This window comes from Zootoca vivipara, chromosome 12 (genome assembly GCF_965207765.1).
Source record: "Zootoca vivipara chromosome 12, rZooViv2.hap1.1, whole genome shotgun sequence".
Taxonomy (NCBI): Eukaryota; Metazoa; Chordata; class Lepidosauria; order Squamata; family Lacertidae; genus Zootoca; species Zootoca vivipara.
Window position 1 is genome coordinate 47,935,815 of NC_142595.1, and position 21,979 is coordinate 47,957,793.

General features: G+C 47.2%; 2 protein-coding genes across 2 annotated transcripts; both read right to left on the reverse strand.

The window, feature by feature from the left end:
• Positions 1-2,277: 2,277 nt before the first annotated feature.
• On the reverse strand, positions 2,278-8,531 carry LOC118095751 (twisted gastrulation protein homolog 1). The gene is made up of 5 exons (XM_060281847.2): positions 8,114-8,531; positions 7,200-7,351; positions 5,186-5,285; positions 4,621-4,836; positions 2,278-3,918 (listed from the first exon to the last, which is right to left on the reverse strand). The coding sequence occupies exons 2-5, from the start codon at positions 7,311-7,313 to the stop codon at positions 3,698-3,700; spliced, it is 651 nt and encodes a 216-aa protein (XP_060137830.2). The 5' UTR covers positions 7,314-7,351; positions 8,114-8,531; the 3' UTR covers positions 2,278-3,697.
• Positions 8,532-10,262: 1,731 nt separating this feature from the next.
• On the reverse strand, positions 10,263-20,043 carry PPP1R3E (protein phosphatase 1 regulatory subunit 3E). The gene is made up of 2 exons (XM_035135614.3): positions 18,818-20,043; positions 10,263-13,616 (listed from the first exon to the last, which is right to left on the reverse strand). The coding sequence occupies exons 1-2, from the start codon at positions 19,268-19,270 to the stop codon at positions 13,137-13,139; spliced, it is 933 nt and encodes a 310-aa protein (XP_034991505.2). The 5' UTR covers positions 19,271-20,043; the 3' UTR covers positions 10,263-13,136.
• Positions 20,044-21,979: the final 1,936 nt, after the last annotated feature.

Here is a 21,979-nt window from a genome sequence, read left to right on the forward strand (position 1 = left end):
TTTCTGGTCATCATATGTCTTGCACATAAACCATTACTCTGCACCGGCTTTATAGTTGATTTTGGGGTGCCTCGTTAGTAAAACAAGATGAGTGATTTTGCGGTGCCTCATTGGTAAAACAGGGATTGTTGATCTTCCATCGCCACTCAACTTCCTCTTTACTCTTTGAACCTATCACTGGACAACTGCCTTGTAGGAAGCATGCACAGAAAATTGGTAGGAGGGCAAGAACTCTGGCCGCAGAGGTAAAATAGTGCTGGATTAATGGTTCAAATGATTCAATTTTTTTCAAAAAGTCTCTTTGGATAGATTTATTTCTTGAGGTTTATACACCAGGTGAAGTTTATACGCCAGGACAGGGCCCTGTTTCAAAAATTCTTCAGCTGGAATAAGTTGAATATATATTCGTCAGAGACCCTCATTAATTAACATGAAAATAATATTTTAAAAATCAATCTGTTTAGGGAAGCTTTTAATGTTTGATGGATTTCTGTATTTTAATATTTTGTTGGAAGCCGCCCAGAGTGGCTGGGGGAACCCGGCCAGATGGGCAGGGTATAAATAATAAATTATTATTATTATTATTATTATTATTATTATTATTATTATTAGGATTTACAAGCATATATACAAGAATGTACAATACAATCTTACCGGATAGTCTTAGAGTCAACGTGTACTGGTAGTTTCGAGTTAAATGATATATAAAGCAGAGATTGGGTGTGTTCTAATAAAGATTTAAAGAGGCAGTGGTACACATTCTATCTTAAGGTTACAGTAAGGGGTATAGCAAATTACAAAAAGGGAGTAAAATCCTGATAGTTATTTAAACCTCAGGGGGAAACAGTATTGAAAAGATGGATAAATCTAGTTTCTTGTTGTAGCAGAAGTTTGTCAGTGTTCTTGCGATGAAAGCGATCTGGAGATAGCTTCCAAATTACAAAGAACAAAAGTCTTCTTCTGTGTGTTTATGTTGCATGTAATGTTCCAGGATTTGGTTAACGTATTCTTAGTTCATTGATACTAAGTCTTATTTGCCTGGCGCATATCCTAATGTACATCATTTTGCAAGGACATATCCATACATAAATACAGTTTTTTGTGTTACAATTACTAAAATGTCTAATTTGAAATTTAAACCCAGATTGTTCATTAGAGAATTCCTTAAGCTGTAGGGAATATTTGCAAATGTTGCATCCTCCGCATCGGAAATGTCCCATTGGAAACTCACCAACTGGTTTCATTTGTGCAGTCATATCAGATTTTATTCTATTCTATCTGAAGTCAGAGATGCTGTGATGGAGTCAGACCAGTGTCTGGCAGCAGTGATGGAGGCCAATAAACTGAGACCTCTGGGTCTCAGAGTCTGGGGATGCTGCCAGTTGCAACTTGTCACACGAGTCTCAAGAAGCTGCTGTGGCTACAAATGCTCAGGCCCAGTTTAGGCTGCCTCACAAGCCACTTCCATTCCTGGTCTTGTTTGTCCACGATCTGGTGACCTCCCGCCTGGACTGCTGCAGTGTGCTGTATGTGGGGCTTCCCTTGGAGACGGACCAGAAGATGCAGCTAGTGAGCGGCTAGGCTGAAAAGTGAGGCAGCCTTGATGCTGTTTTCCTGTGTTTCCCCCTGGAAAGCTAGTTTCTGGTTGTTTCTTCATCATTCAGGTCGTGATAACTTTGTCATCCCCATAAAAAGCTGTATGTAAGTAGAACAACCTATTAATAAGGACCGCAATACCTCAAGGACCGCCTGTTTCCATATGAGCCTACCATGACCCTGAGATCACCTTCCGAGATCACCTTCCGAGGCCCTTCTTCGTATGCCTCCTCCTCGAGAGGTCCGGAGGGTGGCAACACGAGAACAAGCCCTTCTCCTTGTCTGTGGAATGCTCTCCCCAAGGAAGTTCGCCTGCCACCTTCATTATACACCTTTAGGCACCAGGCAAAAATGTTCCTTTTTAACCAAGCCTTTGGTTGATCTGATTTACATCCTTTTAAAATGTGTTTGTTTTGGGTGGAAGGCTATTGGGTTGTTGTTTTTATTTTTATTATGTATTTCGTGGTTTTATATCTTGATTTTATTCTGTGATCTGCCCTGAGGCCTCTGGGTTTAGGGTGGTATATAAATTCAATAAATAATAACAACAAATAATCAGCTCAGAAGATAATCTGTCTGGTGAGGCTTCTGCAACACAATTACCTTGTCTTGTGAACTGCCCCGATATCTTGTGATGAAGGACAATATATAAAACGAATAAATAACAATAAGGACAACAACACAGGTAAAAAGATTTATTTTATTATCGTTACAAAGATGGGAAACTGACAAAAGTCTTTATATCTAGGTCCGTGAAGCAATAGACTTGGATGAGGTGTTCAGAAAACTTGGGGCTGCGGAGAGGGGTTGGAAAAGGGGCATTGTTTTTTTCCCCACAAGGTGGCTATAGGCAGGTGCAGTGCTTACAAGCAGAAGACATTTTCTCTTTTGGGAGAGGTGCCTTAAACAGCGAGTATTAGGGAATAAGGCAAAGTCAGCAGGGTTGTAAGAAAGAGCAGAGAGAGGGGACTGTAGTTGGCAAGATATCCATAATAAGCATATCCATAATTAGACTACTGGGCCAAAGCAAACAAGATGAATTTTAACAAGGAGAAATGTAAAGTACTACACTTGGGCAAAAAAAATGAAAGGCACAAATACAGGATAGGAGACACCTGGCTTGAGAGCAGTACATGTGAAAAGGATCTAGGAGTCCTGGTAGACCACAAACTTGACATGAGTCAGCAGTGTGATGCAGCAGCTAAAAAAGCCAATGCAATTCTGGGCTGCATCAATAGGAGTATAGCGTCTAGATCAAGGGAAGTAATAGTACCACTGTATTCTGCTCTGGTCAGACCTCACCTGGAGTACTGTGTCCAGTTCTGGGCACCACAGTTCAAGAAGGATACTGACAAGCTGGAACGTGTCCAGAGGAGGGCAACCAAAATGGTCAAAGGCCTGGAAACAATGCCTTATGAGGAACGGCTTAGGGAGCTGGGTATGTTTAGCCTGGAGAAGAGAAGGTTAAGGGGTGATTTGATAGCCATGTTCAAATACTGTATATAAAAGGATGTCATATAGAGGAGGGTGAAAGGTTGTTTTCTGCTGCTCCAGAGAAAAGGACACGGAGCAATGGATTCAAACTACAAGAAAGAAGATTCCACCTAAACATTAGGAAGAACTTCCTGACAGTAAGAGCTGTTCGGCAGTGGAATTTGCTGCCAAGAAGTGTGGTGGAGTCTCCTTCTTTGGAGGTCTTTAAGCAGAGGCTTGACAGCCATATGTCAAGAATGCTTTGAAGGTGTTTCCTGCTTGGCAGGGGGTTGGACTGGATGGCCCTTGTGGTCTCTTCCAACTCTATGATTCTATGATTCTAAGCAGAGGGAGAAGGTGGGGCAGAAGGCGCTGTTGCTTGGGAGGACCATCGTAGACCAGTGCAGGGGAAGGGATGAGTCCAGAGAGGTCCATAGAACCAAAAAGGTTAATGAACAGCAAGAAAAAGCAAATGCTTCATTCATGTTTGCTCAGTGAATGAAGAGTAGGAAGGAGGCAGGATCAGGAGGAAAAGGAAGCCTGGATGTGACTGGGGCAGGCAGCCCAAGCAGAGGCTAGGGCAAGCGAGTGGGTGGTTTTTGAGGGGGCAAGAGACCCCCCAGAGATCTCAGTCCCGGCAACTGGAACATTGTGCGTGGGCTCCCCCATAGCCCAGGCAGTCTGGCCCCAGACACTGGCAGCAGGCATTGTGGAACCAGCGGTAGCGCCAGGCGCCCACCGACTGGCAAGCCGTCCGGCACCGGCTCATAGACAGGCAATCGTTGAAGAAAATGGACTGGCACGGTGGCGCGGTGGCATTGAAGCCCTTGGCATCTGAGAGGGTCAAGCCTGGAAGCGAGAGGAGAGAAGGTTTGCGGCCGTTGCGGTTGAACCCAGGACAAAGGCCCGCAGCTCAGATGTCGTGCGTCTGCTTTGCACGAAGAAGGTCCCAGGCTCGATCCCCAGGTAGGGCTAGGAAAGAATCCAGACTGAGACCCTGGAGAGCTGCTGCCAGCCTGTGTAGGCAGTATGGAGCTAGCCTGGCCGATGGGAAGGCTGAGAGGCAACGGCTGGGAATGACGAGCTCATGTGTGAATTGAACCAGGGTGAATTGAACAAATAGAATAAGCTGGCCTATCCCGAGTTGGATCAAAAGTCCATCTAACTCTGTATTGTCTGCACTGACTGGCAGCAGTGCTCCAGGATTTCAGACAAGGCATTCCCAATGCTACTAGAAGACGAACCTGCGACCTTCTACATGCAAAGAAGATGTTCTGTCCCTGGGCAATGGCCCTTCTAGGTCACAGCACACATCACTCAAGTAACCCCCACGCCAATCCAAAATAACCCCCAGGTGTCATTGTGAACAGGTATGTGTCATTTATTACTGTAGATCATGCCCTGCTCTCCAAGGTTCTAGTCTGAAGCCCTAACCATTATACCATGCTGCCTCTTAACCCACCTCCCCCATGCAAATGGCATGTATCCTTCCTGCGCCATCTGCTTCTCCCAACAGCCCCCTCGCCCCCTCCCTGCCCGCCACATGCGTACCTGTGTGAGGCCCCAGCAGGAGGTGGCCGGTCTCCGCGTGGTTCTGCCGCAGCTCCTCTTCGACTGGGAGGGTCAGGATGCTCCAGCCCATGGGAGGGTCGTTGTCGGAGATGGCCATGAGTGCCCGGAAGAGCGAGGGCACCGGGGACATTAGGTTGTGCATGGAGCTCCGCAGGGCAGGGCGGGGGGCCGAGGAGGGGCGTTCGTCACACAGCCCTTGCGGAGAGGAGAAATCAAGTCAGAATTCCTCAAGGACCACAGTTCAGCCACTGGGAAGAAGGGGGCAGGGTCCTGGATCTGGAAATCAGCCCTATTTTCCTCGAAGGCCCCATAGTTCCCCCCGCCCCCGGTTTTCCCCCAGGAAAAAAAAAAGTGTGTGGAATATTCAAACTATAACAAACTTTTTTTTCAATTTCCGGGGGGGAAATGGCTTTGGGGGAAAAAAAACCGTTTCCCCCCCTTTTTCCAGGGTTTTTTCCGCCTCTACTTTGGCCCCCACCTTTTCTTCCACCCTGCAATGTGACAGTTGAATACGGGTGTTTAGCACCCCCTGGAATTCACTCACCCACACATTCACAGCACGACTCCCAGAGATTGCCCAAGCAGAAAGCACATTCCCGACAGCATGGGCACCCAGCTCGGTTGGCCTCACACTGGCACACTTCCTGCCAAGAGATACGAAGTAGGGGTGTTAACAGTGACCCCCCCCCCGGTTCCCTTTGTAAAACGATCACACCAGCGCGCACACAAATCTGCCCCCGTTTTGCCCCCAAAGTGAGGAAGGCCAATTCGACAAATACAGCCCTATTACCGAGAAGGCCCTCTGCGTAGTTCCCTGTAACCCCTATAACTTCTCGCAGGGAGGGAACCACCAGAAGGCCCTCGGAGCTGGATCTCAGGGTCCAGGCTGGACGATGGGGTAGAGACACTCCTTCAGGTATACTGGGCCAAGGCCATTTAGGGCTTTAAAGGTCAGCACCAACACTTGGAATTGTGCCCAGAAACGTACTGGGAGCCAATGAAGGTCTTTCAGGACCAGTGTTATAAACTGACTTCAAATTAAATAGTTATATTTTTCATATATTGACTTCCCACCCACACCACATTGTTTTTCTTCATACCCATTTCTACTACATTATATATCAATATTTTATCTATTACAGAAATCCCTCTAATGCAATCACTTTATCCTTTCTTCTCAAATCCTGCCCACAATTTCATTTTATAGGGCTTTTTCAGATAGTCCAAAAAAGGCCCCCATTCTTCCAAAATGTGCACGTGTTGAGAAATAATTAAATACTTAGCAGATCCTGTGAACTCAGGTTGACCCTCCCAGAGGAGGAGGTTGCCCACTGCCTCTCTGCCTGATGCCCTGGCCTGACTCTGTCCAGTCAGCCCCCTGCCATGAATGCGCTGTTCTCCCCTGATTGCTGCATCAGCTGTGACTGGGTAGTTCAGCCTCCCCAAATGAAGAGGTTGCCTTGCTGTGCTTCTGCGTGAGTGACTGTTCTGGGCTGCCAATCCAAAGGAAGCTCGTGGTAGCGGCTCATGCAGATACACAAAGGGTCGTTCGCCACCAAGAAGGAGTACTTGTCACGCATTCTAACCACATTTTGTGTGAGAGCACTGGTTAGTGCTGTGACTGAGCCTCCCATTCAAGGGGGAGAAGAGGTCTCAGGAGCAGTGCTGGATTTACGTAGAAACTAAACAAGCTAAACAAGGGATCCAGGTGGCGCTGTGGGTTAAACCACAGAGTCTAGGGCTTGCTGATCAGAAGGTCGGCGGTTCGAATCCCTGCAACGGGGTGAGCTCCCGTTGCTCGGTCCCAGCTCCTGCCCACCTAGGAGTTTGAAAGCACATCAAAGTGCAAGTAGATAACTAGGGACCGCTCCGGCGGGAAGCTAAACGGCGTTTCCGTGCGCTGCTCTGGTTCGCCAGAAGCAGCTTTGTCATGCTGGCCACATGACCCGGAAGCTGTCTGCGGACAAACGCCGGCTCCCTCGGCCTATAGAGCGAGATGAGCGCCGCAACCCCAGAGTCGGACACGACTGGACCTGATGGTCAGGGGCCCCTTTACTTTTACCTTTAAACAAGCTATAGTTTAGGGCCCCCCCAAAAAAATTAAAGGAAAAAAACCTGGATGTGCATTTCCAAAATATAAGGCAAAAAAACAAATAAAATAAAAGCCACATACAGCAACAGTGTTTTGTGTTGTGTAGGCTCCTATGATGTACGTAATGGGCCCCACCTGCTAGCCTGTTCCCTAAAATATCACTGATTTGCTCATTTCGATATATAGAGTGCCTACATTCTGCATGGACTGGTTGCAGGGCAACATGGGCAAATGGCTTGAGATACCTATAAGGTCCATAAATGAACATATAGCATATATTCAACCCGAAAAACAGTGACAATTTGTTGTTGACAAAGGGCAGCTGGACATATAAAGGGCGCCATTACCTTCAGTAGCTTAGGACCTCATCAAACCTAAATCTGGCTTGGGAAACGCCCACCCCAAAACCAAGTCTGCAGGTTTGCACCAAGATCTGATGCAAGGCAGCACCTTCTCAACCTTTTACCTGCAGCAAGCACTTGCTGACGTCGCTGGCGCAGAGCGCCTTATTGCACCCATCCGCACGGGAGACCACAGCCCATGTGGCTGCCACCAAAAGGAAGGCCACACCGTGGGACATTGCTACAATGTGGGGCGGTGGGGGGCGAGGAGACAGACCTGGAAGAAAGTGGAAGGTAAATGGTTACCTATGGGGAGAGGAACATCGATCAGGTGACAAAAGAATTGAGTAGCCCACAAAAATGTTTATTCGCCAGCTGCCCCACTGTACAGATACCTTTTGGGTCCTAAACAGATGTGGGGGGCTGTACCCCTATCAACACAGATTCCATAACACTTCCCTGGTGCCTCTTTAAGCATTACGGATTTAGTTCCTACAACTACAAAGTGGTTAAATTCACATTTCCCCCTTTCCTCTCTTATACTTTCCATCTAGATCTACTCTAACCGACCAAGGGATCTGTTGATCTCTTCAGCCCCCCAGCTTTTCAATAGAGATACCTATGCTGTGGGGCAGGTCTCTTCTCTCCACTATAGGGACATGGGGGGGGGGGAGAGAGAAGCAGCTAATCTGGGGTAAACTAGTTACTAGTACATTATAAAAGCATCTTGGGGATTACATATCATGGGCTAAAGGAGCTAACACTCCCCCCGCCCTCAAGTAAATCCTAAATAAAACTGAGTACTGTAGTAACAGGAGGGATTACAAAGATGCAGTTCCCCCCCCCCAGTCAAGGTATGGACGTAGCCCGCGGCCAAAGACTCTCTCTCGACCTCCTCGGCATATATCCAGGCCTTTTCTTTTGACGGCGTGGGGGACATAGTGATGGCTAACAGTTGGGGAAAGTGCTCGCCCCCTCCCGCATGCAACCAAGACGACGCGAAGAAGAAGAAAACTTAGTTAAGTGTCGATCGGCTTACCCGGAGAGGGGGGTGAAGTATGCGATCGGTGTATAGGGCTTTTTTTTTTTTAGGGTGTCCGGACCACAGTCGCCCCCCTCTCTCAGTCTCTGCCTGGTAGGAAAAGGAGGAGGGATCTGGAAGAAGGGAGGGCTATGAGGGGTTGGGAGAAGGGGAGATGGAGGAGGGAAGGGATAGAAGGAGGGAGGGAGGGAGGGAGAGAGAAAGAAGAGAGAGAGAGAGAGAGAGAGAGAGAGAGAGAGAGAGAGAGAGAGAGAGAGAGAGAGAGAGAAAGAAAGAAAGAAAGAAAGAAAGAAAGAAAGAAAGAAAGAAAGAAAGAAAGAAAGAAAGAAAGAAAGAAAGAAAGAAAGAAAGAAAGAAGGAGAGGGTGAGGGTGGGGAGACAACCAGCCACTGATTTGGGCTTGCACCCAACTCTTCCAACTCTCTCCCCCCTCCAGAGGACCAAAGAGCAATCCTTTTGTTCCTTTTTCAAGGCTGCAGAAGAAATGAAAGAATGAAAGCAGCATGGATGGCACCAGGCGGTGGTTTGTTAAGGTTTCTGGGAACTGTAGCTCTGTGAGCGGTGAACTACAGTTCCCAGGATTGCTAGGGAGGAATTCGTGTGCTTTAAATGCATGGTGTGTTCTCAGCCTTTGTTCTCCATCCGATCCTTGCTAGGTATATAGGTCCTGAAACTTCCTTCTTGTTCGTTTTTTGTTTGTTTTTTTGTTACGGTATTTTGTGTTGTTATTTTGTAATTATTTTGATGTGAACCACAGCCCTGCGATTTTTGGATGAAGGGCGGTATACATGGTGAATAAACAACACCTATAATTCTTTTTCCCCTCCCTGTGTTGCCAGGTGATGTAAATTGCCCAGTTCTCCTTCCCACCTGCTAGGCAGCCTTTCTCAGACTTGCGTCCCAGTTGTTGGACTACAACTCCCATCATCCCTTACCACTGGTCCTGCTAGCTAGGGATGATGGGAGTGGTAGTTTCGTTCAGTTCTTCATCAGCCAATTAGTTCAACAAACACTCATGAGTGGAAAGATGTGTAATTTCTTCAATAACCAATCTTTTTTCGAATTGATATAATATACATGAGAATATTATGGCCACTAGAAGCCATTCCTGGGGTGCGGCTGCTGTTGTATACATGCAGCTTCCAGGAGCCATAGGTGAGAGCGGAGTGCAGGGTGGAGACCAAAAGTGGACAAACTACCCCAGAAGCATGATGTGTCCCCCCACCAGAGGTACTACCCCTCCCCTAACATCCCATATACCATGCTCTGAATTGCTGGGAATTGCAAGTGAGGAGAATACTGTTGTGCTCAGGTCCTGCTTGCAGGCTTCCCACAGGCATCTGGTTATTATAATAAGAATTTATAATCCGCCCATCTGGCTGGGATACCCCAGCCACTCTGGGCGGCTTCCAACAGAAAAAAAAAAATCAATTAAACATTAAAAGCCTCCCTAAACAGGGCTGCCTTCAGATGTCTTCTAAAAATCTGGTAGCTGTTTTTCTCTTTGACACCTGATGGGAGGGCATTCCACAGGGCGGGCGCCACTACCGAGAAGGCACTGTGCCTGGTTCACTGTAACTTGGCTTCTCGCAATGAGGGAACCACCAGAAGGCCCTCAGTACTGGACCTCAGTGTCCGGGCAGAATGATGGGGGTGGAGACGTTCCTTCAGGTACAGTATACTGGACCGAGGCCATTTAGGGCTCATGGTTGCCACCGTGAGAAGAAAATGCTGGACAAAATAGTTTACTGCCCTGATCCAGCAGGCTCGTCTTACATCCTTGTTGTTGTTTAGTCCAGGCATCCCCAAACTTTGGCCCTCCCGATGTTTTGGACTACAATTCCCATCATGCCTGACCCCTGGTCCTGTTAGCTAGGGATCATGGGAGTTGTAGGCCAAAACATCTGGAGGGCCTCAGTTTGGGGATGCCTGGTTTAGTTGTTTAGTTGTGTCCGACTCTTCGTGACCCCATGGACCAGAGCACACCAGGCACTCCTGTCTTCCACTGCCTCCCGCAGTTTGGTCAAACTCATGTTGGTAGCTTCGAGAACACTGTCCAACCATCTCGTCCTCTGTCGTCCCCTTCTCCTTGTGCCCTCAATCTTTCCCAAGAGGTATGCAAATATAACGCGAGTCCGAGACTTTTCACAGTCTTTTTCACTGTTTTATTTATTTGGTTTTTCAGTCCAATTGCTTGTTTTGGTCACTTACAAACATTAATGTAAACTTTTGTTCACTGCTGCTTTTCATTGTCACATTATGGAACACACCAAAAGCATATATCACTGATCCAATCTCTGCCCAAGCCTAGCGTCTTCCCTCTGTCCAGACAAATAGTCCATTTGCCCCAGAATCTTCTGCCTGGGTTGGAATAGGGAGCAGATGGCACCCAGTAATTAGAGGTGATTTTAGGCAGCTGGCTTTCCCCAATCATTACACTATGGTGGAGGAGAAAAAAATGATGCCATCAGAAATCTATTCTATATTTTGGAAAATGGATTGTCTGTTTTCTGTCGGTTCAGATACGACTCGAGACATCATCACCAAACTTGTCATGAAGACTCCTTCAGTCTTCATTCGATATCTGGATGCCAGTCACCATTTCGAATCAAGATGGTGAAGCAGAACATGACTTTGCCTGATTTTTGGTGTGATGGGCCCAAACTCACAAGTTGCACTAGCCATTTGAAAGTCACAATATTTTGGGGTTTCTGCAAGTTCCCAGGCAGCGCCAGATACTCCTCATTAGTATAAAGAGGCTACCTATTGCGTCTTCCTATGAATAAATGGAGGCCTGCTTTTCCCTTAAACACCAGCCAGGTCACTGCAATTTTCTGGAAAAGACCCCACCTGCCTGACATGTGCCACATGTTCATTTAGCTTCTACTTGAACCAAGAGCAGTAGTACATCATAAGGACTGGATTAGGCCAAGGCTTCCAGTGTAATGGCACTGGTATTTTAGAGCATTGCTCCTATAGCAATTAGGCAGGCACATACAATTCTGATGTTCTCTCAGTGCTGAAAACATTTGTTGTGTCAAACATTTTCAGAGACTTAATTCTGCTAATTGTTGGTCTTTTGGTTTTGTGTTTTATGTTGTTTTCATATTTTATTGTAGTTTTCGGTTGCACATTTTTTGTTGTTGTACACAGCTGCACTGCTTTGCTCATGAGAGAACGGTTTGAACTGCTTGTAGGCACCTAGAACGCACCTAGAACAATGACCGAGTCACGCAGAGAATGGATTATTTTTGCACACATCGGAATAAATATTTTCAGGTGCAAGAGTGAATAATGCTTTCAATCGTAAGAGAATAAATTCATCAGAATTTTGAGAAACACTATTGTGGAGTCTTCAGTTGTTAGGGGTCTTGTGGGTCATGGAAATTTCGAACTTTAACCCATTTTTTCATTAAGGCTTACTCCCCGTGCATTTCAACCAAAGCATGGATGGTATCAGGGGACACCACTGTAAACTACCCTGGACACCATTTTGGGGAGTGCTGCTTCTACACAAGACATTATTATTATTTTCTGCAACATGAAGATAATGAATTTGGCGCAAGTGTTCATTACCCCCCCCTAAACACACAGATCAGGCAGCTACTCTCTGCTTGATCAGTGAAGTGATCTCACAATGACATATTGAAACATGCGCAAGGAACCAGTTCAGAACACACGAGTTGAAAGAACAGCAGTACAATTACATGTAAACATTCATACATTCCACATTTCCCATGTATTCATGCAAGGAGATGCGGGTGGAATTAGCATGTGTGAACAAATCCTCAGGATGAAAGCTCATTGTTCTCAGTGCCACCCATAATCTGTTTGACGGACGAGGAGGAGATCCACCTCTCAGTGACGGTATATGGCAGTGGATCTTTTGTTTCACAAGAGTTCAGTCTTTTTCACCTTACTCCGAGGCCGGAATTTCCTCCTTTCCTCCCTCACGTATGTGTATTTAGCTTACTCTTGCTCAATCTCATGAAAAGGCACCTGCGAGACCCCAACAAAGGGAAGGGATCTCTTGATGATCCTCAAGATTTACAGATGTTGCTTAGTTACATGGGGTGGGGATGGTACTTTGAAGGCTAGCCTCTTTATGCAGATTTTGTTCAGTCTCAGAGAGCCCCCAGTGTGGAGTCTTGAGTTCAAATCCTAGCTTACACCAGATTCAAGTCGCTCTCTTAGGACCTCATTTCCCCTAACTGTAAAATGAGAACAAAGGGCCGGTTTGCCTGACCTTTTTCTGAATATTTCCCATTCAATATATTTGCTTGGTGAAATAGATTGGTGAAAGCACACACAGCTAGATAGCAAGTTAGTATATTGTGGGAAACAGAGTATGTGGTGAACGTTACTGCCCTACTTCAGAGACTGATTTTTGAATTTGTCAGATATCACTCAGCTAGAAACTCCATAGCAGACTTTGACCTGCACAATGTCATGCTAGGGAGCCTGGGAGCAAACCCAAATCATCTGCCTCAAACCTTTGCATACATCTGCTATATATATTTTGGAAAGTTGTTTGCTACGCATTTGGACGCTTCTTAAGAAAAAGTAACTGAAATTTGCATAACGGCTCTTAAGATCAAGAAGCAGGTTTCTGTCTATATTTTGATACAGTGGGGCGCCATTTTGAATCCAGATGGCGGATGGAAACTTTCGAGAATGTGCTGAATTTTACCGCGTTTTGCCTGATTGTTCCTGAGATCAATGAGCAGTTTTTGGCCTATGTTTTGATACCGTTGGGTGCCATTTTGAATCAAGATGGCGGACTTTCAAAACTGCACTGATTTAAATCACTGATTGCAAAACTGTACTGATATTTTGGGTTCTTTGAATTCCCAAGTGTTGCATGAGACCTCTGGCATATTGATAGTTGCCACCCACACTATTCATAGGGCTCAAGGCAAGTACCCTGAATACAGACATTTGACAAGTCCCCCCTTCTGCTCTGTTCTGTCCTTTGGTTCCCTCCCTTCCTCCTATCTTACTGGGATGGCTCTATGTTCCCCTAGAGGAAGTGTATCCACCCTGTCTCACAGCAATCGGCAGTGGGGCTGGGGGGCTCATCCTCCTCATCCACACAGGGTGGAGGCCTCAGGCAATAGTTGCGGCCTTGGTTGTTGTCCCAGAACTCTTCTGCCCCCACAAGGTAGCAAATTGCAAACTCTAGGACAACCCCGGGGACCAGCGGCGTGAGCAGCGGAAGGCGGAAGGCAAAGCGGTCGGCGTGGTCCCGATCCCGGCCTGCAGGAGCGGCGTAGGATGCCCGAACTTCGTGTTGCGTAGCCCAAGAATCCCAGGTGTATCGCAGGGAGACCCGTTTTTCATAGGCCAAGTTGAGGACCCGGATGGTGCCGGATACACAGGAGCCTTCGGCCCGGGCCCCTTCGAGGAGAACGCACTGCGCCAGGAGGCGCGGTAAGAAATCTGGCATGGACAGGGGGTCTGGGAAGGTGGGCTCCAGCAGGTATCGCAGACTCAAAGGATCCTGGAGAGACAAAGGAAGAGGGGAGTGAGAATTGTGGAAGGGCCATGGCTCAGAGGCAGGTCACAGGTTGCTGGAGACAAAGTTGATATGTTTGATTAGAGAAAAACCATTGATGAAATTTATTATTGTTAACAACAACAACAACCCCTTTTGGAGTTTTTGTGTAAAAAAGAAAATGAATCAAAGACATTTGGGTTGGAAGATTGGGAAAATGTTACCTAACAGATAGAAGATCAGTTGGATGTCATTCTAGAGTGAATATATTTTGACTAATTTCTTTTATGAAACTGACAGACAGAAAATCAAAAGTCCTTTAAATTTATTCTCTTCTCTTTTTTTTCTATTCCCCCCCCCCTTTTCCTTGGGTGTTTTCATTTCTTTTTCTCACCTTGTTTTTAAGGGATTTTTAAATGTTTGATGTTTTATCATGTTTTTAATATAGTGGTACCTCAGGTTAGGAACTTAATTCGTTCTGGAGGTCCGTTCTTAACCTGAAACTGAGGTACCACTTTAGCTAATGGGGCCTCCCGCTGCCGCCGCGCTGCCAGAGCACAATTTCTGTTCTCATCCTGAAGCAAAGTTCTTAACCCGAGTTACTATTTCTAGGTTAGCGGAGTCTGTAACCTGAAGCATCTGTAACCTGAAGCATCTGTACCACTGTATTCTCTTGGGAGCCGCCCAAAGTGGCTAGGGAAACCCAGCCAGATGGGCGGGGTATAAATAATAAATTATATTATTATTATTATTATTATTATTATTATTATTATTATTTTCTGGCATTTCCCTGTTTGTCTGGGAAAGATTTGAAACCTTGGTGACCCACTGCCAGTCAGTGTAGACAAGACATAAGATAAGATGGACTAATTGGTCTAACTCTGTATAAGGCACCCTCCCTGTGTTCCTAATTAGAAAATGGAGCATGTGAAGGACTATTTGTGTGTTAGGGGGAAAACAGAGGGGGAAATGGTGAGTGGGAACAAACCATGAGAATTTAGAAAGAAAAGACCAAATAAGATGGAAAGAGAAAACATTATACAGGATATACGGTATGACTACATAAATTTAAACAAGTGAAAAGAAAACAGAAGGAATTCTAGAGAACGCAGGCAGAGAGAGACTAAAAGCTGGCAGGAAACAGTGTGTGCCCATGTGGTAAAGTGGTTTGAATGTGAGACTTGGACCTGGAACCTGCGAGACTCGGGTTCAAGTCCTCACTAGGCCAGGAAGCTCCCAGGGTAGGCCTGGGTCAGCCTTTGTTTCTCAGATTAACCTTCTTCACCCGGCTGTCATGGGGATAAAATGGGATATAATAAGCACATGACCAAGTAAATAAAGAGGAAAGGAATTCTCGAATCAGGTCAGGAGGACCAAGAAGAAGGAAAGTCAATGGATGGGAGGTGAGGAAAAGGGGCAATAAAGATGAAAGATAAAGATACTGGCTGGCCAGCAGAAAAAGAACAGGAGGAAAACAAGAGAGAGAGGTGGAGGAAGAGGGTGAGAAAGAGAAAGAGAAAGAGAAAGAGGAGCGAGGCCACATTTGCACCATACATTTAAGACACTCTGATACCTCTTTAAACAGTCATGGCTTCCCCCAAAGAATCCTGGGAACTGTAGTTTGTTAAGGGTGTAGAGAGTTGTTTGGCAGCCCCTATTCCCCTCATGGAGTTGCAATTCCCTAAAAACGGTAGCTCCCAGAATTCTCTGAGGGAAGCCACGACTGTTTCAAGTGGTACCATAACGCTTTAAATGTATAGTGTGGATGCGGCCCTTTAAAGCACGTTCTTTCCCCTCAAAGGATTCTGGGAACTGTAGTCGACCCCTCACAAGAGATACAATTCCCAGCGACCCTTAACAAACTCCAGTGCCCAGAATTCTTTGAGGGGAAAGGAATGTGCTTTGAATGTGCCTTAAATGTACAGGTCACACAGGGAAAAGGAAAGAAGTCAAGGGGGGAGATGAAGGGGTGGGACAAGGCGAAGAAGAGAAGAGACTGGAGATCCAAGATGGCAGCGTGTGGAGAAGGGAAGGGCGGGTGGATGAGGAGGCAGGCAAGGTGGAAAGCAAGGGAGGCGCTGATGGATCCTGTTATAGAAAATTATATGGGGGGGGGGAGCAGGACACCATTATTAATGAACAGAGAGGGGTGACAGCTGCAATACCCAGAATCCTGTTCAACGCCATCTTCCCAGTCTCCGCTCTGCTTCAAAGACCTTCACCCCTCCTGCTTGGACGCAACCCTGCCTTGAGGAAGGCTTAAGGATCTGCATATGCACAACAGTTAGCATAAGCTCACACATTTCCCTTCTCCACCTTCCCCTCTGCCCCGACTCCTTTAGATTATCACTACAGAACCTTTTGCCTTAAATTATGCTAGATTCTCTCTGTATTAGAATTGCTGTCTTATTCATGACGTATGCTAGGATCTCTCTGTATTATAATTGCTGTTTTATGTCCCAGAACCTTTATATACCAGGAGTCCAGGACTACTACCTTTTGCATAGAATTCTCTGTATTAGATATGTCTCCTGTAAAAGGAAATGCTGCATAACCCGTGCATGACCCCAGCCCACCTGAACCTTGCCCCATCGCCATCCTGATTCAAAAGACACACATGGACAAAGATGGATTAACTGGGACAGTTTATTCAAACCTCCAGAAGTGTCACCTTTTACATAATCCCAGGGATCATCCTTGCGTGACCTGGGGGAAAACACCTGCCGGATGGACCCCAACCCCTCAGCAATCGCCAGGAACGGCCCCACCTCAACTCCCATCTAGACTGATCAAACAAAGGGAAACCCATCAGCAATGGAGGAGAACAATTGACATTTCACCATATGAAGAAATAGTCGTATCAACACCCAGTTAATCCCATCAGCACCCATTTTCCTTGTCTTTCCCGTCCCTCCCAGTCCAGGGATTTCCATGTGGGGACAGAAAGGTATAAAAGGGAGATTCACCATTTCCCGGGGTTCCTTCCTACATTCTTTGAGGCAGGGACCCTACCGCTGTAGTTCTTTCTTTTCTGTAATAAAAGGGATCAGTTTGTTTTTCCTGACAGCATCGTGTGGTCTCTGTCATTTCCCGGCGGAGCTGAACTTAGGGCAAATTTTGGACCTTCCGACCCGCGTCTGTCCTTCCTAAAAGGCTGCGCATTTTAGGGGCAATTTTCCATAACAATCCTAAGTGCCATTTGAGAGTCACTTTCAGGAAAGAGAAGGGAGACTTCTGGTCTCCGGACAACATTTAAAAAACCCCTTTCCCAGCACCACCAGCCCATCTATGTTAATTCCTTTGGCTGGAATGGAGTCGTTATGGAGACATCTCTAATGCAGCCAGCAAAACTCTCACCAGCCCAAGCAAGCACAGCCACTTTTGGACCACAACTCCCATCAACAGCAGCCAGCCACAGAGTTATGGTCCTGGACGGCAGCTGGTTGGCGAAGGCAAGGCTGCCTTTATATAAAGGCCCTACGAGCAGACTAGTGAGGGCTGGGGGCCCAAAATAAAAGCATTTTTCATGTTGGCATGACTGTGTGGGCTCAGAATGGGAGGAACGGCCTTTCTTTAAGCCTGAGGACTCTCTTTGGAGACGGAGGGATCCCCTCAGCCTGCCAAGGGTGAGGAGATCTTATATCCCCTCCCAGCTCCTTGCACAACCACCATCCCTGGAGATTTGGGGCCATCTCAAGAGATGCTCAATAATTCTCAGGGGGGAAAGCTTAAGGCGAACTGCGAAAGACCTTAACTGCCCAAAGGTGGGCAGAATCTTGAATGCCTCCGAAGCCTTGTAGGTTAGCTCCACCTGGAAACTGTGGAAACAACCTTTCAAGGCATATTTTGGATTCATGCCTTTTGTATAATAATAGATCTAAGGCCTCTTCAGGGGTTACAAAGAGGGAAATGCAAATGCATTGGGGGGCAATGCAGATTAGTATCCATGCCCCATCGCTGTTTCTGCCTCCTAACTCTTGGAAGGCAACTGACTGAAAGAAGGAGACACCCGTATCTGCGGAGGCCTCTTGACACCTTTTAATAACCTCCTGTTATGCCAAATTTGAAAATGCATGAGAAATCTCTGTGGATACTAAAGGCTCTGTGCTTCTGTGCCTTGCTTTGTAAAGTAGGAAGGCAGGCAGGGAGTGGAAATGATGGCGGAGAGGCTTGCATTTTCACAACACACCTCCCCCAGCAACCATAGAATCATAGAATTAGAAGGGACCCTACGGGTCATCTAGTCCAACCCCCTGCAACGCAGAAATCAATGCAGGAGTGCACTTTAACACTGAAAGAAATATACTGGCCAGTTACCTTTCCTTCCCTATTTACAGGACTCCTGCAAAGGCTCAGAGACGTGGATATAGGTTACTACAGGGTAATAACGTGACTTTATGGTAAGAAACGAAGGCTGCAATCCCATGTACGCTTATCTCGGGACAAGGGTCACAGCTCAAGGGCATAGCATCTACTTTGCATGCAAGATGTCCCAAGTTCAATCCCAAGTGGCAACTCCTCAGGTAAGGATGGGAATGCCCTCTGCTTGAAACCCGGAGAGCCCGGAGAGTCACTGTACTGCCTTCCTTAGTTGTTACAACTCCCATCAGCTCCAGGCAACAGGTTCAAAACTTGCGGCAAGTAAATACAGAACACTATTTATTAGACCTAGCTGCCTGTTTTGATGTCTCATAGCCTCTGGATGGCACCAGCTTCCCCCCATGGCCAAAAGAGGCATTGCACATGGGAATATGGAAAGCTGCTTTCTACTGAGTCAGACCTCTGGTCCACCTCACTTGGTATTGTCTGCACTGACCGGCAGCAGCAGCAGCAGCAGCAGCAGGGGACACTCCCAGCCCTATCTGGGAGATGCCAGGGTTTGAACCTGGGACCTTGTGCATGCAACACAGATGTTCTACCCCTGGGCTACAGTCCTTATCTGAAAATGCTACAGTTGATGCTAGTTGATGCAATATAATGCATTTTGGACCAGTCCAATGCTGGTTATTTGGCTCTTTAAGGCGCTTGTGGGGGGTAATGAGTAGGAATTATTATTCTCCACGGAATTACTGTAATGCTTCCTTTGCCCTCAGAAAGGGGCTGCTGAAGGGAAATCTATGGTTGATTTCCTTCCCTCCCACCTTTCTGCCACTTCCCATTCTGCCCCAGGATTCATCCCACCACTAGGCTGGCTAACCTCCCGTTACCTTCACAGGTGGGCAAAAAGGCAGGCACGGGGCAAAGTGGCTGAGTGAGTCGCGCCTCAGCTGGGCATGGACACGCTCCGGCACCTCTGGAAGGTCGTTGGGCCAGAACTGGCGGACGCTGGTGAGCTCCAGGCCCAGGGAGTCGGCAAAGCGAACCCTCTTGCGTGTCCCGGGGCTGCGGCTGCGTGAGGCCCCCCGACTTCTGCCCCGGGCAGGGGCCGAGCGAGTCCGGCGCCTTCCTTTTCGCTTGTGCCCTCCAAAGACGTGCCGTCGCCTCCGGGGCCTGCTCCGGGGCCTGCTCTCCGATTCGGATTCGGAGCCCTCGGTCCCCGAGTCCTCTGCTATGCTCGGCCGGGCGGTGCGGTAGTAGGCTCGTTCATACAGGCCTGCGATGTAGCTCAGGTTCCGTGGGATGTTGCTAGGGGTCAGAGGGGACGGTGGGGCACGAGCCATGGGGGCAAAGCTGCAGACCCCAAGGCTTGGCTCTTCTACGCAGCTCAGGCCCAAGAATGACTTTTGGGGAGTGTGTGGTGGCAATCCAGTTCTTCACGCCCTTCGCCGGACCTTCCTCCACTGTTGCTCCGTTTGGGACGGACTGCCTTATTGCACGTTTGGGAGGGAAGATGTTCCTTTGCGGCTCTGTTGTCCACCGCCCTGCCTCTCAGTCTTCTTCAGCGCTCTGATTCTCCCTCAGCATCTTACCTCCTCTGATTTCTCCCGCTAGAGTCTCTTTGCCATGCTTCCGGTTGTCTGCAGACTCTCGGTCTGTCTGTGGGTCACTTCTTCACTTATTACCACTCCATCATCTTCTGCTCTCTCTCCCTCAGTCCATCTGGGCTGGTGTTTTCGCTCTACCTTTCCATTTTTCAGTGTATTCCACTGCTCTTCCTTCTGAAGACTTTCTCTCCCTCGTTCTACCTCATTCTTTTTGCTTTGTCACTGTGCCTTTTGGAGATGCTCTGTGTTTTATTATTCCATCCGTGCTCTGTATCTTTCTGTTGATTCAACTGTGTGACTTTGCCTTCTTCCCAAGGACACCGCCACTCTCGTCTGCCTTTGAGGAGTCAAGTCGGTCAAGTCATCGATCTGCTCTCTCCTGTATCTTTTCACTGTACTTCATCTCTGATGCTCTCTTGTGTATATTTAAAATGTTATATGTGTCTGTATCAAGATATATTTCCCTCGCTGCTTCTTCCTTCTTCTATCTGTCCATCGCTTCACTTCCACGCTCTCCCACTCCAGAGATTCCCAGACTTTCTCTCTCTCTGGAAGATGCTGTTAAATATTTTTGCTTCCTGGAGAGTTTTCAGTCTCTCTAGCTTTTTGTTCAGTGTGGTCCAGCTAAAGGTGACTCACAATCCTCAGAGATGCAGCTCCTTGACAACCTGACTGCCCATCCAGAATCTGAAGGGCCGGCACTCCAGAGGAGATCTCTCCAAGGAACGCAGACAGGCACAACTCAGCCAAGAATGGGAGGCTTGGGCTGGTGGGAAGGAGAAGATCTTTGCTTCCAGACCCAAAAAGGTTTTATTACTGCTAGGAAAAGGGCTCCCTCTCCCTCACACCTTGCCCCTCTAGGTTCCAGAGACAAGATGTACCTTTAAAAAAAGTATACGTGCCCAGAAATGTTTCTTTGGGAGATGAATTATTCAGAAGAGAAAATGGAACTAATGGATTATGCAAGAGCCATCAAGCCCCACAAAGATCAGGAAAAGGGGGGTGGGATTCAAAATCGGGGGCAGATTTGGCAGTGGGAGCTCAGAAATGGGAAATGTGTGTGGGTTTTTTTTTTGGGGGGGCTTCAAGCTGGCAACAAGGGAAGTCAGTAGAGCTGGGGAGCTTGTTTTGAGGGGCAGAGATGAAGCTGTTAACTGAGGTGGAGCTGCTCCTTTGGCTTCATGCCGCGTTAACCAGGTGCCTGAGAGCGTCTCTGTACATGAAACTGCAGGCATCCGGTCATGAATAATGGAGCAAGCCTAAAGCTTTCTGCCCTCCTCTCCTTAACATCCCTCCTGCCTGCTTTCACCACGAAGCACAAAAGGAGTTATAGGATGTTTACTGTACTATCTTTATTGCAAAGGAAGGAGCCTCTTCTCTCTCCCTTCCCTAAATTGATAGAATCACACTTTTCCTTTCCACTGACAGCCACCTTAGATCAGCTTCAGAAAACAGGCAACCGCATCACGCCACCTCCCTGAATCTCATGAAGGTACAGAAATGGTTACGGACAGCTCTACAAATACGTAGCCTTTTCACTCTTGGGAGCAGAGTGAGTTCAATGACATCCTCCTCATCTTATTTTTATCGCAGCTGTTCTGTCCCTCTGCTCAACTTGCCTCATTTCCCAAGGTCATGTGAAATTGAGCTTGGTTTGTCTCGGGCCCGAACGTTAATGCATCCCTTGCAGACACATGCAAACAGCCAATGTTTGTTTTGCACCTAAAACAATCTGTCTGTCTCTTACGCCTATGAAGTCCGGCTTTTTACACTCTGCACAATTTCTCTGGGACAGCCTTTCCAGGCATCTCCAAACTGCGGCCATCCAGATGTTTTGGCCTAAAACTCCCATGATCCCTAGCTAACAGGACCAGTGGTCAGGGATGGTGGGAATTGTAGTCCAAAACGTCTAGAGGGACCGAAGTTTGGGGATGCCTGACCTTTGCTCACTCGGCAAAGGAGTTGTTGGACTACAATTCCCATCAGACTGTGCCAATATGGCTGTGTCGGCAGGGGTTGATGGGAGTTGTAATCCAACAATATCTGGAGGGCACCTGGTGGTCGAAGGCTGAGATATACCTTTGCAAGGTCATAGGAAATGACCGGGCACACATTTTCATGTTGTGCCTTTTTCACTTGCCTTTTTCACTTGCCAAAAGGTGTTTCATTACCAGTTACCTCTCCACAGCTGGAGACTGGCCCACAGGTCCATCTCATTATACATGATAAAGCTATCTTTAGCCTTCTCACCCCTTGCTTTTTCCTGTAAGATCAATTGCAGTTGTTAACAGTCACCAACAGGTTTACCACACCTATCAATCACCCATTCCCACCATCCTTCTGAGTAATACCCCTCCCCACCCTCTCACTATATATAAGGGTCTGGTGACTTCTGTTTCAGTGTATCTGAAGAAGTGTGCATGCACACGAAAACTCATACCAATG

What these genes read in the sequence shown, in the direction of transcription:
- LOC118095751 (XM_060281847.2), bottom strand. Translation starts at nt 7,313, where the DNA reads ATGTCCCACGGTGTGGCCTTCCTTTTGGTGGCAGCCACATGGGCTGTG. An exon ending in GTCGTGCTGTGAATGTGTGG is followed by an intron (nt 4,837 to 5,185) that starts GTGAGTGAATTC and finishes CCTCTCCGCAAG; the next exon opens with GGCTGTGTGACGAACGCCCC. An exon ending in CCTGCTGGGGCCTCACACAG is followed by an intron (nt 3,919 to 4,620) that starts GTACGCATGTGG and finishes TCTCGCTTCCAG; the next exon opens with GCTTGACCCTCTCAGATGCC.
- PPP1R3E (XM_035135614.3), bottom strand. Translation starts at nt 19,270, where the DNA reads ATGGCTCGTGCCCCACCGTCCCCTCTGACCCCTAGCAACATCCCACGG. An exon ending in CTTTTTGCCCACCTGTGAAG is followed by an intron (nt 13,617 to 18,817) that starts GTAACGGGAGGT and finishes TTGTCTCTCCAG; the next exon opens with GATCCTTTGAGTCTGCGATA.